The sequence below is a fragment of the Aotus nancymaae genome, unplaced genomic scaffold (genome assembly GCF_030222135.1).
Source record: "Aotus nancymaae isolate 86718 unplaced genomic scaffold, 86718_ANA_hifiasm-v0.15.2.pri h1tg000029l, whole genome shotgun sequence".
Classification (NCBI taxonomy): domain Eukaryota; kingdom Metazoa; phylum Chordata; class Mammalia; order Primates; family Aotidae; genus Aotus; species Aotus nancymaae.
The window spans coordinates 38896800-38914218 of record NW_026988442.1 but is presented as its reverse complement, the minus strand read 5'-3'; the positions used below and the strand labels follow the sequence as shown (position 1 = coordinate 38914218).

At 33.3% G+C, this 17419-nt stretch overlaps 1 protein-coding gene across 1 annotated transcript in view; it reads left to right on the top strand.

Annotated features, from left to right (window-relative positions):
• The first annotated feature begins 7857 nt into the window (after positions 1-7857).
• Positions 7858-17419, top strand: part of SYCP2 (synaptonemal complex protein 2) — a 66181-nt gene continuing 56619 nt past the window's right edge. Inside the window, exons 1-10 of the mRNA XM_064382562.1 lie at positions 7858-7881; positions 8826-8969; positions 9791-9919; positions 10689-10793; positions 11087-11111; positions 13637-13722; positions 14667-14752; positions 15009-15043; positions 15858-16000; positions 16082-16134. Of these exons, the coding sequence (XP_064238632.1) occupies positions 7858-7881; positions 8826-8969; positions 9791-9919; positions 10689-10793; positions 11087-11111; positions 13637-13722; positions 14667-14752; positions 15009-15043; positions 15858-16000; positions 16082-16134 (830 nt within the window). The remainder of the gene's footprint in view (positions 7882-8825; positions 8970-9790; positions 9920-10688; positions 10794-11086; positions 11112-13636; positions 13723-14666; positions 14753-15008; positions 15044-15857; positions 16001-16081; positions 16135-17419) is intronic.

Here is a 17419-nt window from a genome sequence, read left to right as displayed (position 1 = left end):
TCTTTTTATGTTAATTCTTAGTCTCTTATTCCATTGCAAATGTCTTCCTAATATGCTGCCTCTTTTACAAACAGTGACGCACAAAAAGTTCAAATCTATTACATTTTATTTTTTGTGCCTTTTGTTTTACATTCTTTCCTGTTGGAACATCTTGGTGATAGCCTCCTGTACATTTACTTTTTACATTTATGTAGTTAATGTATCTAGACCTTATTTTTTAAATGGCAAAATAGATGTCTAATGTTATTTTTTCCACACGTCAAGTAACTTTTCCCAGGCCATTTATTGACCAGTTTACCTTTCCCCGATTTGCAAAACCATCTTAACTCAAATATGAACTTCTAGTATATGTTTGAGTTGCATTTGAATTATCTTCTGTTTTATTGATTCATTTGTCTGTTTTCCATTCTTAATACTTCACTGTTTATAGTTATTTCTTATGACTTTGTAATGTTTTAATATCAAATAAGGTGATTTTTCTTCTCTGATGTTTTAAAAGTTATTTTAGTATTAGAGCAGCATTATTCCTTCATACACATTTTAAAAGAGCCGAATCTCTCAAATTATTATTTTGTGGTTTTTACTGGAATTTCTTTGATATTTAGAATTTCAGATATTTATTTTTACTGAAGCATTGATGGTTTTATAATGTGAAGTCCTTCCATTAATGAATAGGAACAGCTTCATGTATTCATATCTCTTGTTAAGGTCTTTAGTATATTATCTTCATAAAGATTATGTTTCCTTTTTGTTACATTCATTTTAGTTTTCTATATTAACAATTGTCTGATTATTGCTAATATAAAAAGGAACACTATAGATGTTTATGCTGAGCCTTGCTGGAGTCTCTCAAAGGACCTCTAAAAACAGCATTCCTCTTTCTTTCTGGGTTCTAATCAAGTAGGAAAAAGAGTGCCAGAAATATAACCTTCATTAGTCCTATATTGGCTAGGTTCATGGGTGTGAGTTTGGATTGTTGGCCTAGTGAATTTGCTAACACTGAGCTTCAGAATTAAGCAAACTTACTGCTCGAGGCACTCCAAGGTAAATGAGTTAGACCTTTCCAGCCCTGCATTTTTTACCTTCCACCCTGGAGGAGAAAGCTTACTATATTGACTCCAGAGAAAAAGGACAGAGCAAAATACTGACTTTCTCACAAAGACAGAACCTCCAGAAAACAACATAAAACTGAAAACAACATAAAACTCCCCTTTCAGTTTTCATGTAACAAAGAAGAGCTGAGCTGAGCCTCATTTTCCTTCCCAAATTTACTAATCAAATAATTCCAGCTCATTGGTGATGTAAGTTAAAGCAATAGAGTGAGGCCAATAGTATACTCAGCCTTTCTCACAGAAGCTAGGAGTAAGGAAAAGGTATTTCTCTTGAACATTTCCTAGATTTGTGTTCACTTAACAACCTGTTTTTTGGAGGAGATTTATCTGAATGGTTCTTTTCCTTTCTTCATGAGGCCATTATCTTCTTTTGGGTATTTGGACTGTGGAAGAACTTTAGATGTTGACCCTGGAAAATTCTACTTTAGATTAGAACAGAAAATGAATTAAGATCTAACGCCACTTTCTATCTAAGGCAGAATTTTATTTATTATACTTCCCATTCCAAATTATGTCTAGATATATGGTAGAGCCTTTGATATACTCTATTGAACAAAGGCATTTGGCAATGCATAATGGTTTTTCAGCAGTAAAATGCCAACAAATTTGAATATAAAGCCATTCTGTTTTGAACATCTCAGGGAACATTACATTTGAAAGATTAAAACCCTTTATAAGTTAAAGACCAAGGACTGAAAGATTTAAATGTCCAGAATAATTTTTTTGTGCTTCTGAATTTAAAAATCTAAAGGTCAGGCCATGCGCAGTGGCTCACGCCTATGATAATCTCAGTACTTCGGGAGGCCTAGGCAGGCGGATCATCTGAGGTTGGGAGTTTGAAACCAGCCTGACCAATATGAAGAAACCCCATCTCTACTAAAAATACAAAATTAGTTGGGCATGATGGTGCGTGCCTGTAATCCCAGCTACTCGGGAGGCTGAGGCAGGAGAACTACTTGAACCAGAAGGTCGAGGTTGCTGTGAGTCAAGATCATGCCATTGCACACCAGCCTGGGCAACACGAGCGAAACTCGTGTCTCAAAAAAAAAAAAAAAAAAAAAAATCTAAAGGCCAAAATTCTTAAAGTACCAAATACATGTTCTCCATTCTCAACATCTTTTTTTTTTTTTTTTTTTTTTTTTTTTTGAGACGGAGTTTCGCTCATTACCCAGGCTGGAGTGCAATGGCGCGATCTCGGCTCACCGCAACCTCCGCCTCCTGGGTTCAGGCAATTCTCCTGCCTCAGCCTCCTGAGTAGCTGGGATTACAGGCACGCACCACCGTGCCCAGCTAATTTTATGTATTTTTAGTAGAGACGGGGTTTCACCATGTTGACCAGGATGGTCTCGATCTCTTGACCTCGTGATCCACCCGCCTCGGCCTCCCAAAGTGCTGGGATTACAGGCTTGAGCCACCGCGCCCGGCCCATTCTCAACATCTTATTATGTTCAGATGCAGTCAGATTCTTTGATGGAGTTAGAGTTCCTTCATCAGCTGTAGCTTGAGCTGTCTTCCATGGAAAGGAAGTACCAGTTAAACATTCTCAGAAACTATATTAGTTCAGTGCCAAAGTTCTGGTATACATTATCTTTTAAAGCATTCAAAAATTAGTAGGACATTATGCGTAGCACATTACTGAACCTGTTTCAACGTAGAAAAATTGCCAATACTTGGTCCCTGGTACAGTAATTTCAGGAAAAAAAAAGGTTTTATTACCTAGTACTTAGCATTGCCAAAGATTGATTCAGCAGGCTCAGTCATATGGGGGCAGGGGAAGAGAGTAGCCCAAGATGATGGCCTTGCTAACACTTTGCAGTAGACCAGTCTGTGTCAGTTATCCAGAATCTGACTTGCTTTACTTTAATTGAAATGGAGAAAATATTTCAGCAAGAGGCTAATTTTGGCACTACATTTGGGGAAAATTTCTATGATTGTCACTCTGTAATGGCATTGCTGCCTTATGTGCCGTGGTAACTGGGACTGCCCTGGTTACTAGCTCTTATTTGACATTTATCTTCCCCACCCAGTACATTCAAAACTTCAACTTTTATTTCTTCTTTGAATCCCACATGTTTGGCTTTCCAATATTGAATTAAGTTTGGTATATAGTGATTGTTATGGGTTGAATTTTGTTCCCCTAAAAAGATATGTTGAGATTCTAATCTCCGATATCTCAGAATGTGACCTTTTCTGGAAATAGGGTCTTTTGCATTTAACCAAATTATTAACTTACTAAGTTATTAAGTTATTAGGGTGGGCGCTAATCCAATATATCCTTATAAAAAGGGGAAATTTGGATATAGTCATGCATAGAGAGAAGACAATGTGAAGAATAAAAGGAAGAATATCGTGAAGAAGGAGGCAGAGACTGGATTTATGCTGCCACAAGCCAAGGAATGTCAGCAGCTACCAGAAGCTGAAAGAGACAGGAAAGATCCTTCCTCTAGCACTTTCAGAGGGAGTATGGTCCTACTGACCCCTTTATTTCAGACGCTTTGTCTCCACAATGAGATAAATTTCCGTTCTTCTGAGCCATCCAGTTTGTGGTACTTTCTTAAGGCAGCCTTGGGAAATTATACAGTGACATAGAGTCCACACATAGCTGTGAGCAAACATTTTTCCTGTTGTGTTACAGAGGCAGTTGACAGAATACTACCTCTTACGGAATTTCTCAGACTTATGAAACCTGTTTTACAGAAGGGTCCTCCTTCAATCCATATTTGTTTTGGCTGAAGACTCTCTCCCAGCAGATTCCTGAGGAAGCTGCTTTTGTTGCTTCTGAAGTTTGTTTCCTTAATACTAGGAGGTGGGGCCGGGCGCTGTGGCTCACGCCTGTAGTCCCAGCACTTTGGGAGGCTGAGGCTGGTGGATCACCTGAGGTCGGGAGTTTAAGACCAGCCTGACCAACATGGAGAAACCCCATCTCTACTAAAAATTTAAAAAATGAGCCAGTCGTGGTGGTGCAAGCCTGTAGTCCTAGCTACTTGGGAGGCTGAGGCAGGAGAATTGCTTGAACCTGGAAGGCAGAGGTTGTGGTGAGCCGAGATCACACCGTTGCACTGCAGCTTGGGCAACAAGAGCAAAACTCCATCTCAAAAAAGAAAAAAAAAAAAAAAAAAAAAAAGAAAAACGAGGAGGTGGGGTGAGGAAGAATTTTGAGTCTATAGACAAACATAAATTCAGAGCTATTATTTCCACAGTTCTCTGAGAGGTTTTAACAAGCTAGTGAGGTTTTAAAGCAGGCAGTGTTCATGTGCTTCACTTAATCTAAATGAACACTCATGAACTTCTGGTTTTCTTAAAAGAAATCTAGCAGATTGAAAAATTATGGTACCTACATGCATTTGGGAGAAGACGTAGTCCTAGTAATCCTCTATTTGATGAAGAAATCTTGTATTCAAAACATTTAGGAATCAAAGATGTCAATTATAACCCTATTGCCAGGACAGTACATTAATAAGTGAGGCAACTGCTCAGAATTATAGATTCTTTTGAAGGTGAAAGGTCAGAGGCTATGACATTAAATAGGCTGTGGTGCCAAAATAGGACCTTTTTGTTCAGTTCATATTTCCAAGAGTATGTTTACATTAATTGATAACTGAATAACTTAGTAACAGTTGTGAATATTCACACAAATGAATAATGTACGAGAGAAAAATATCTTCATATGTGTGGCCTGCCTTATTATTCTCTTTAATGATGTTTTTCCAACAGAGTTCTTTCTTTTTTTAAAGAAATCCCAGACAGGCACGGTGGCTTACGCCTGTAATCCCAGCACTTTGGGAGGCCGAGGCAGGCAGATCACCTGAGGTTGGGAGTTTGAGACCAGCCTGACCAATATGGAGAAACCCCGTCTCTACTAAAAATACAAAATTACCCGGGCATGGTGGTGCATGCCTGTAATCCCAGCTACTCAGGAGGCTGAGGCAGGAGAGTTGCTTGAACCCAGGACACTGAGGTTGCCGTGAGCCGAGATCACGCCATTGTACTCCAGCCTGGGCAACAGGAGCAAAACTCTGTCTTAAAAAGAAATTCCATGCTCGTGGATTGAGAAAATCAATAACTTATTTTAAGTTCTGGGGTACATGTGCAGGATGTGCAGGTTTGTTACATAGGAGAATGTGTGTGTGCCATGGTAGTTTGCTGCATCTATCAACTTGTAAATATTAAACTCAACATGCATTAGCTATTTTTCCTGATACACTGCCCACTGCCATCCCACCAGGCTCCAGTGTGTGCTGTTCCCCTCCCTATATGCGTGTGTTCTCATTGAATAAGAGTTTAAAATTTCAAGGTTGTCCAACTTACCAGTCTTCTTTTATGGTTAGAGCTTTTTATAATCTGCTTAATGGATCCTTGCTTATTGCATGGTCATGATGTTCTAATATATTATGTTCTAAAAACTTATTTTACTTTCACATGTCAATTTTCATTCCACCTGGAAATGGTGTTTGCATATAGTATGAGATGGTATGAAGTAGTAAGATTTTGTTGTATTTTTTATGAACATCCAGTTGAACAGTATAAATTAATTGAAAAGATTATCTTATCCTTTCCTTACTGCTTTGTGTTCTACCTTTGTCATAAGTCATATGTATAGTCAGTTTCTGGATTCTCTTTTGTTCCATCTGTGTTGGACTTTTATGGTAAATCCAACAGTAATATAGTTTTATTAGCTCTCTTTTGGTTAATGTTTGTGTGATATCTTTTCTATCTTTTTATTTCCAACTTTGAATAGCTCTTTATTTAAGGTATATCTCTTAAAAGTCTATTTTTGGACAGCATGTGGTTTTTAAAATGATTAACCTGATAATCCAACTTTTTATCTTTTTAATTTTTGTGGGTACATGGTAGGTGTCTATAGAGTACTATAGGTAGGAGTCTATATGAGATGTTTTGACACAAGCATGTGATGTAAAATGAGCACATCATGGAGAATGGGGGTATACATCCCTTCAAACATTGATCATTTGAGGACAATCTGACTTTTAATTGGAGTTGTAGGGGAGGCAGAACTTTGCCTCTTCCCTTTTAGAGTTAAATTGACATAGATAACTGGAGAAAACCTACACATTTCTTTAATGCAAGTTTTACATGACACAGGAGACCTCATAAGAAAATGAATACCCCAAGAAGCAATTAGGGTCAGTCAGTTGTATACTGAATTGGACAAAGAATAGTAAGTTGTGAAATAAGATAAGGCAAAGGGGTTTCAGGCTAGGGAAGTTAATTAGATAGAGAAATGACTAGGAAGATAAGTTGATTTGACAGTTTGGTTGTACAGATTTTTGTGACTTTAACTTCCTATCTTTGAAAAAAAAAAAAAATATATATATATATATATATATGGAGGACCTCTTTCACATGGGAATTTCATTTCCTGCTTTTAGGAAACAGAATGAAGATCAGAGTGGTCTTGTACCTGCTATTTTTTTGTTAACTGCCCTTAATTTAAAATAGTCAATATGCTAGAGCAGCATATTGAGAGGGTGACAGTCTTACTTCTTCAGACTATTTCATATATTTTACTTTCAATGTGTGACTACTGATATGTAACTTTTAATCTACCACCTTACTTTGCGTATTCTGTTTTTCCTACTTGTTCTGGGTCTCTGTCTCTCTCTGTCTCTCTCTCTGTCTCTCTCTGTCTCTCTCTCTCTCTCTCATTAAAATGAAAACATTACAGCCTCCCTTACTCACTTAGCTTAGTAGTTACGTATTCATTCACTACTTATTTAGTGTTGCTTTGAGAATGACCTTTGGTACTTTGTTCCAAAAAAGACAGGGAAATAATTACACATATTCTACAAAATAGGGATACAGAGTTTTGAGGATGACTACAGCAATGATTTGCATTTTCTTTACCAAAATAATGTTAATTCCTTAGGTGTTCATGGCAGGGAGAATAAATGACCTTTGTCTTCCCACTTGTCGGAAACACACTAGATAGGATTGTTTGAAGTGATTTAATCTGCTTTTGGTTGTGTTTTCATAAGCATGGAATCTCTCTTTAGAACCTGGGGGATACTTTGTTAGCCATATTGTAATATATTAATTCATGGCAGTCATTTGTATTTGAACCCCATGGTCTTTAAGGACCCACATAACTTTGGGAAAGTGATGTCCTCACCTTAATTTCAGCATTCAACCAGAAACTGGGGGTTGGTTCTTTCCCGAACACTCTCCTGGACATATGAAATATGTTTGGGTTATCTTTTCCTCCTTTCCTTGCATATTTGATCCTGTTGATTATTAATAGATCTGCATATTCCTCCTTTCATGACTATTACTAGCCCAAATTTCATTTAGACATTAATGCAAGAGTTATTTATGTATGTATTTATTTATTTTTGTTCTCAAAGGTGGAACAAGTATAGCAGGAAATCACTGGAAAGGGAGATCTAGGTTTCACTGCTTTTGCTAACTAGCTTTGTGACCTTTTGGCAGGATATTTTACATTTCTTTAAGTAATCTATAAAAAGGAAGAACTTGAATAAATGATCTTCAAGTTTTCTGTAGAAACTTTTTTGATCCTATTAATATATGTTTTAATAAACAGGTAAAAAATATTTAGTGAGGAAGTTAAACAATATTTATTGCCTTTGGTATAAATAACAATGCTTATTTATGTGTGTAAGATTTTTAAACTGCTAAACACATGAAACAGATTGTGAGATAGAGAAAATATATCTTTTCTTTTATAGTGTTCATTTTGTCCTGCCTTTTTTTTTTAAATGAAGTCAAAATGCCAGTAAGATCAGATCTCCAGGTATGTAGCCCTAGACCAAAAGTAACTCTTTTAATTCTGAAAATCACTTTTTGTTTACTTAGAAGTATTCACTGCTATGATTTTAGCAATGACAAAGCTTACACGTTTTTATAAAATGGTCAGGAATAGTTTATTAAAGTGTTCTTTCATTTATTCAATAGATTTTTGCAAAAGCTATATTAACAATATAAAGTATTAAAGATGTCTATTCTTTATACCTACCTTTTACATTGAAAAGAATTGTGCACTGATTCATGCATAATTTATGCTTGGATATATTCATATTAAGTTTTAGAGATTAAGATATTGTGTATTTAGATAAAGTGTAAGTGTTAATAATCTATTCATATATGCAGTTCACAGCCAAACCTGTTTAGTGATCAGGTTGTAGTATGAAAATTTGTTATTTGTGAAGTTGTATTTTAATAGCAATGATGGCATATTTTATTAAGGTTATAAATATTATATAAGGGTAATGCTTAAGTTATGTTGGCATAATTTCTAAAAGGTGCTTTTGCCTGTCTTTATGCATTTTTCTTTACTATTTAAACCCTGTTAAGAGATCAGTAGTCAGATATGCTAGGCTTTTATTCATGGTATTAAGTATTAGTTACTGTAAAGTTTATTTTGCTTTTTTCATTAAGGTTTTTTTTGAGTTTAACATAAAGATGACTTTAGTAATTAAATATATGAATTGAGAAATATTAGTAAAAAACTTTTTCCTGTTGAGAGTTTTGTTGTCAAATAAATGTAATTTCTAACTCAATTGTTCCAAATTTAATAGTGGCCGCATTTTAAAAAATTAAGCCAATTAATATTTTATGAGCTCATTTGAGAGTTTCCATGTGAAAACAGTTCTCAGATTACTAGATTGCATAAGGTAATTAATTTTGGTTTTGATTCAGTATGTGATTCAGTATGTGCCAATTAATATATTTCTCTAGCAGTTGGAAAAATGCATTGATGATGCTCTAAGAAAAAATGATTTCAAACCTTTGAAAACACTTCTACAAATTGATATTTGTGAAGATGTGAAGATTAAATGCAGCAAACAGTTTTTCCACAAAGTGGACAACCTTATTTGCAGGGTAAATATTTATTTTTGCTGAATGATTGTTATAATTATTAGATAGAACTTTAGTTTTAGGAAGAAGTACTCCATCAGAAAAAAAAAATAGAAAGACTTGGGCAAGCTCAGTTATAATTATATAAATAAATGCTTATTTTACCATTTGCTTATTTTTGTTTGAGGAATCTCAACACATTGGAATGTCATTACCCAAATAAAAAATACAAAAATATGTGTTCACATAGGCTTTACTATTATTAACTGTTACTAAAATTGGGGAAAAAAATACTTCAGCTGTTTGAAGTTTAGACAAGTTGATAGATTTTCTTTTAAACACCTATCAGTGTATACTTGATGTTACATGGACAATGCTTACTTCTGTCAAAACTAGTATGAAAAATAGAAAAATCACCCCAAACTTTGAATTTAATTGATCATATTTAAGGCATTTTCATACATGAGGAAGAGTGGTTATTGATAATCCCCCCAGTATCTGAGATTCATTATGAATCCAAAAAATTGAATAAGAATTTCTTGTGTCTGTAAATACATGGAGCTTTTCAGAATGGAAAGTAGCTGATTCATTGTATCATAGTATAAAGTTTCTTGGATTTATACAGATTTCCATTTTTGTCCTGAGTTTTGTCATTCCCTGACTGTGTGGCTTTGGACAGGTTGTGTTCTTGACACATTTTCATCCATTGCAATATAGAGATGATTGAAATGATCATCATTCAGGATTTGTGAGGATTATCAATATGTGTTTAAAGTTCCTTGTACAATGTCTGTTTCATACTGTTTTGTATTTACAGAAATGTTAATGTATACCTTTTATTTCAGGAACTTAATAAAGAGGATATGCACAATGTTTCAACCATTTTGGTTTCTGTTGGAAGATATGGCAAAAATATCAGTGTATTGGGGCAAGCTGGACTTCTAACTATGATAAAACAAGGACTAATACAAAAGATAAGTATAGAATATGTAACATATTCATGTGAATGAAATATGGTAAAAGGTATGTTTTCTAATAAAATAAGAAATTGTCCAAATTGTTGAAATAAATTTAGCAACTTCATATACAATTTTGAGAATAAAATATTTCTATAAGTCATATGTTACAAATATAAAGATCACAAGAAAACTGTACAAAGACAGACTCCTTGATAATCATGTGAGTTTAAGCTCCATAAGGCCTTTATTTGCTTTATTATCTCTTTAACTCTTATTATCTAACTTCATTTTGTTTTTATATTGTTGTCTGTCTCCCATGCTAGAATGTAGGATATTGATTTTTGTCTGTTTCATTCATTGCTACTTTATTAGCACCTAGAATGTTATCAGAGATGCAGGTACTCAAATACCTGAATTAAGGTAAAATAATATGAAAACTTCTCATATAGTAACAATACCAAAATGGTCTAAATTGTGATGATAATTTACTTCCATGTATTATAAATAATGTACCCTAACTAGGAATTTGAAGGACGAAATGAGGATCTTCTGCATGGAATCTAGATTAACTTAATCTCTTCCCATTTTAAACAATGGGAAAATATGAGTTAAAAAAAAGGAAGATCTTTAAAAAGCATAAATTTATTTTGATACAATATTAAAAATTTTGATTTTGAGTGTCTTTGTTCCTAGGTTTACTGTTTATACAAAGACAGATAAGTATATTCTTAAAATTATTAAAATGGAACTCAAAGTAACTAATAAGTTCATTCCTTTTTTTTACATGGTTACCTGGTTTGAAAAATGCAAGGAGATTATTCAGAGTCAAGAAAATTCAAAAGATGAAGCTGCTCTAAATATGATAGAAGACTTAGTTGATCTTCTGCTGGTAAAAATCACATTGATTACCCTAATGTTTATAAAGCATGTGTTTATTTAAAAAACAATTTGTGTTCTCTGTGCCCTGAGCCTAAAAGTCACTAACGGATTGGTTGGTGACTCGATTGGATTGGTCGTTCAGGTTGTATAAAGCATTTTTTCTGGTAAATATAACTAAATGATTAGTTAATAAAAAGTAATTTTGCTATGAGTTAAAATGCAATCTGTCATTTCAGTACCATTTGTAATGGTTTATAATATAGACAGTAACTTGTAAATTAAATATTATTCACTTTTTTTCAGGTCATACATGACGTCAGTGATGAAGGTATAATAAATACTATTTTCTATTGGAACAATAAATTACTGTTAGAGTTTTAGTATAATTTTACAATTCCCATAGTATTGTCTTAGTATTAGAAACTCATTGTCTGATTCAAGGATCAACAAACTTTTTCTGTAAAGGGCCAGATAGTAAATGTTTTAGACTTTTCAGTTCAAGAGAAAAACAATTAAGAATATTATGTAGGTACTTGTATAACAAGAAAAACAAATTTTTATAAATAGTTTATTGATGCCATTGAATAATATAATATTAAAAATAGTTGTATGATTTTTTGTAATATAGGTCTCCTAATAATGAAACTTGCATTCTTTTTATGAGAGATTAACATTACCCTTAATTAGGGTTCAGAGTTAGTGTTCTGTTTTCCAAATTGATTGTAAACATTCATTTGTTAATGCCTATCTATAATGGGGTTTTATGTATGTCACATTAGAAAATGACATTTCATGCAGACAGTGCCAAATACTGATATCAGTCCATAAGCATGCTTTTAATTGAGCGTGTTCATCACTTGAAAGGCATTAATAGAATTGTTAGGTTCTTAACATTTGCATTTTAGAATGTCATTACATTGCATATTAATCACTTCCAATTGAAGGTTATGTGGAAGCTTTCCAACTGCACAATTAAATGGATTTTGAAATGTGGAAATTTCCTTTGTACTTAAAGTTTAAAAACACTGCTAGACCTGTAGTTGGAGTTTGGAAAAAATATATTCCCTGAAAATTTGTGTGGAAATGGAGATGTTGCTTCCTGTTTTAACTTTTGACAGTCTGAGAAGTTATAAAGCAGCATAGCATTACTTGCCATTCAAATCACCATAGTTATCAGAATGACTTCACTAGAGTTTAAGTTCATGATCTAAGCATTATTTTGTAATTTTGGGCCCAATTCATTTAGAAACATTGACAACTCTGCAACCAGTGCTAATTACCAAAGCCATTGAGTATTCAACGATAAGGGTTGATAACAATTCTTGTTCAGAAAAATTTCAGTCTTGGTGCTGAATATCAAAAAGTCACAATAAAACCGCCCTGCCATTGGACTGCTGTGTGTTAGGGAAAGTCAGAATACTCAGCTTCTGCTTCTGACAAAAATTCAAATAACTAACCGTAGCTAAATTGACAAGAGTGAATGATGTTCACATTTGACACTACTGGTTTAATAAAACACGATAGATTCAAATAATTTTCACAAAGCACTTGCTGTTAAGTAATACAGTCATGCAAAAACAGGCCGTGTGAGTTGCATTTAGTTTGTGGGCCATAGTTTGTCAACACTTGATCTAATGGAACAAATTTTCAATAGTAAACTATTGAAAATACAGAGTATGTTACTACTCATCCTTTCACTTGTGGCCTGCAACTGTCTTGTGCCAAGCAATCAGATCCAAGTTATTTTAGCTCTGTGTTGATTGAAGAAGTCTTACCTAGGACTGGTCACCGAGGCTGGTGAATTATTTATAAATAAAGGTACTTGCTGCCTTTAAGAGTTTTAAACAGATTGCCATTGATTTAAACAATAATTAATTCCACTTCTTCATTGACTGTTTTTGCTACATAACAATGTAGTCTAAATTTTTATGTTTTTAGGGAGAAAGCAATCTAAAGCACCAGCAATTGTAAAGTGATCCACCTGATTTTTAAAGTAAATAATTGTATCTTTTCATCTGAGTACCTTTGTTCTATCTATGTAGTCGCTTTGGTATATTATACATTAACCTAAAAAAATTGTATGTTACCCTAAAAGTGGCTCATATTATTTAGAATTTCATTAAGGTTAAGATAATGTTGGTCTTTATGGGTATAAAAATTTTGATGTATAACTAAAATTTTTTTGATGTATAACTAAAAATGAGGTCAGTTTTAGAAAAAGCCTCAACATTGAAGTTTCTGCTTTTGAACTATATTTACTTAATCTAAAAAAAAAAAAAAAAAAACTTCCTTATGTGCCTGCAGTTAGAAGCTAGATCTAGACTTATTTCCTTGACAGTATTAAAATCAGTCCTATCTGTTGAGTGGAAGTTTTTGCAAGGCCATATAACTAGTTTAGTGATAGAATTAGGGACTTAGTTTCATTCTTTCTCATCTCCAAGCCCCAGTGAACCAACTTCTGAACTACAGTAGTATATCCTTTGCACTAACTACTATTTTTTTTTGATAGTCTCCTCTCACCCAGGCTGGAGTACAGTGGTACAATCATGGCTCATAGAAGCCTTGACGTCCTGGGCTCAGGTGATTCTCCCACTTTAACCTCCCAAGTAGCTGGGACTACAGGTGTCTGCCACCAGGCCTGGCTAATTTTTATAGAGACAGGATTTTGCCATGTTGCCCAGGCTGGTCTCAAACTCCTAGGCTCAAGCAGTCTGCCCACCTGGGCCTTGATGTGCTAGGATTATAGGTCTGAGTTACCATGCCTGGCTCCTTTCTGCTAATCTTACTAGAAAAGACTGACAGTTAAGAGAATTTGAAATGAACATTTATAAATAATTTAACACTTTTATTCAGGTAAAAATCAAGTAGTGGAAAGTTTCGTACCTCGCATTTGTTCCCTGGTTATTGACTCAAGAGTGAATATTTGTATTCAGCAAGAGGTAAAGTCGTTTGTTTGATTCTGTTTTAAAAACTAAAAATGAGAAAGTGAAGAAAATCAATAACAATTAAATTGAAAAATTATTTTATCTAGGACTAAATTACTTACCTTGGAGTTTATTTCTATCATCTTAATGATCTATTATTGCCCGATATATTTCTTAAATAGTTATGGAAAATTTATAACCATACTGGTTTATGTATACATATAGCTCAAATGGAAATTATACCATCCAGATTTTCAAGGTCGTCAAGTATTTAAATGCTGAAAATAATCTGTGTTAGTATATGTATGTGTGTACATGTACTATAATCATAAGAACAAAATAAGGTAATACTTTTTGGCTTTCTTAGATCTTATAATGGAGTTATAATAAATATAAGTTGTATTGTAAAAAGTATAAATGCTTTAAGTACAGGAGTCATGTTATATCCTATTTTTGATATTCCATAGTTTATGTTTTTATATTCATTATTTTATACTTTATTTTTGTATTTTTTGAGACAGAGTCTTGCTCACTGCCCAGGTTGGAGTGCAGGGGCGCGATCTCAGCTTACTGCAACTTCTGCCTTGCGAGTTTAAGTGCTTCTCCTGCCTCAGCCTCCCACGTAGCTGGGATTACAGGTGTGCCCCACCATGACCAGCTAAGTTTTGTATTTTTAGTAGAGACGGGGTTTCACTATGTTGGCCAGGCTGGTCTCGAACTCCTGACCTCAAGTGATCCGCCCACTTCGGCCTCCCAAAGTGTTGGGTTTACAGATGTGAGTCACCATGCCTAGCCTGTTTTATACTTTACATATTCTTTCCTCCATCCTACTCCATTCCCATAATAAAACTTAGTGATTAAGCAAAAATTAGGCTTCTAAATTTATGTGCCTAGAATATTTTTCTAAATAGTATTTCACTGAATATAAAGTTAATGCATTATCTTTTTTTCTTTTCTAGATAATAAAAAAAATGAATGCTATGCTTGACAAAATGCCTCAAGATGCCCGGAAAATACTTTCTAACCAAGAAATGTTAATTCTCATGTAATAATTTGTACTATATTGTTTTTAATTCTTAAAATCAAGAATTTAAGAATGTTTTATAAGACAATCATGAATTTGCATTAATAATGAAACTGATAAACTTGTAGCTTTTTAATATAATTTAGTATATGTATATAATTTCTGCAAAAGTTGGTGATATTGGCCACTTATAAATTTTAGTGAAGTTTCTTTTTCTCATGGACTTCCTATTTAATTGATTCTGGTCCAGTTTATAATCTGTTGTTTTAATTCACAGGGGTAGTATGGGAGAGAGGATTTTAGATGCTGGAGGTAAGTAAGTCTTTTCAAATCTAAAATTATTCCATGTTTATGAAGAGTAGATAGTATCTTTTTCATTAAAACATTAGCATAGCAATGTGAGACTGAGTGAATTATAAACTTTAGGTACAATCAAGCAATTTTTAATAAGTAAAAAAATTATCTTTGGGACAAAAATAATTAATGACAGTAGGTGTCAGATACATAGAATTTGTGCCTAATGGTAGACTTATGAATAATACAATAGCTTAATTTTTCCATAGATCTGAACTACTTGTGCTAAAAAATTCCTCAGATAGTATTTTATGAAATTAGGGTGTCTGATGTACTTGGTATTGATGAATTTGTTTTTAAACAATTTGTTTACTAAAATAACTTAAAATTTATTTTCTAAGCTTTTTGTGAATGCATTTTATTATGATGATTTACATGTAGAATAAATCATGGTTTAAAGTACTCTGGGATAACTATAATCATGGTTACACAAAAGGAAAACAGATTTTATGACTTATAGACAACTGTATGGGGTTACTTTGCATTTTTATCTCTAATAATGAAATGGCAGTTTCTTTGAATATTTAGAAGTCTCTTAAAATTTTAAAAAATTTTGCTCATTTCTTCTGTTAACACGCTTGTTATTTAAGCTGTGTTAATTCCTCAAATGAGATATTTCTAATCCTTATGAAGAAAATATTAATAGATTTAATAAATTACACTAATATATTCTTATTTCTCTTGCTTATTCTAATACCTTGTAAAATATGTGGTCTTTTATAAACTTAATTTTCATAATTGTAAATTAAACATTAACTATTTTTTTAAATAGACTATGACTTACAGGTAGGCATTGTAGAAGCTTTATGTAGAATGACCACAGAAAAACAAAGACAAGAACTGGTGCATCATTGGTTTTCAATGGATTTTATTGCTAATGCATTTAAAAGAATTAAGGACTCGGAATTTGAAACAGTAAGTTGTATAAAAATAACAAATTCGTGAATTTTTAAAAATTATTATGATTTTTTAAAAAGTCTTTCTCTTTAAAATTAGGATTGCAGGATATTTCTCAACCTTGTAAATGGCATACTTGGAGACAAAAGAAGGTAAACTTAATGGAAGATACAATCATTTACTGATAAAGAAATAGAGCTCAAGAGTGAGCACCCAATGTTGAATCTTTATAAGTTTAACTGTATTTGTTCTGTTATGTTGGAGTGTAAAATGTGCATAGATATTTAATTTAAAACAATAACATGATTTTAGCAAATTACTACACTAGTAATCTGAAATAATTCTGCACTGGCCTTGTTTTATTTTGTACTTTTCAGAGGGAAAAGTGCATTTCTGTTTAATTAATATTAATTAATAACTTTGGATGTTCAAAATTGGCTTACTATATTTCTGAGTTGCATATCCATTATTAATGTTTGAGGGATAACATAAATCTAGATATATTTATTACTTGAATTGTCTCCTTCATCCACATACTGGAATGTAAATACATAGCAAACAAATCATCTTCCTTTATAATTAACATACTTTAAGTAGGGTCTTTCTGAGGGGCATGAAAGGATATGTAATGTAAATTTTAATTATTTTTTTATAATGACAGAAAAACAGTATTTGCAATGCCTGGCACCTTACAGATGTTTGACACACATTTATTGGATGAATGAGTTCACATTTACTTTACTTACTAAAGAAATTAAAGCTATTGTAAGGGTGGGGAAAAGAGTCATATTACCTGGATTTGAATCATAAGTTTCTCTCTTGCTGTTCTAATACTGGGCAAACTATTTAATCTTACAGGCCTCAGTTTCCTTAGCTGTTATATAGTACTAATAATTACCTCATGTGTTTGTTGTATAGATTAAATGAGATAATACGCTAAATATTTAAAATAGTACCTAAGAAAGCATTCTGTGAATTTAACCATTTTTAACAGAATTATTCGTTTATATTCTTATCTCATTTAAGTTCTATGGAAACATCTGTTATACTAATAATATAAGCTAAATTAGGAAACTCTGGTCATATTTGATAGCACACTGTATTAATCCATTTTCATGCCGCTGATAAAGACATACCAGAGACTGAGCAATTTACAAAAGAAAGAGATTTAATTGGATTTACAGTTCCACATGGCTGGGGAAGCCTCACAATCATGGTGGAAGGCAAGGAGGAGTAAATCCCATTTTACATGGATAGTAGCAGTAGCAGCAGGCAAAAAGAAAATGAGGAAGATGCTAAAGTGGAAACCCCTGATAAAACCATCAGATCTCGTGAGACTTATTCACGACCACGAGAACAGTATGGGATACACTGCCCTCATGATTCAATTATCTCCCACCAGTTGCCTCCCACGACATATGGGAATTATGACAGTAC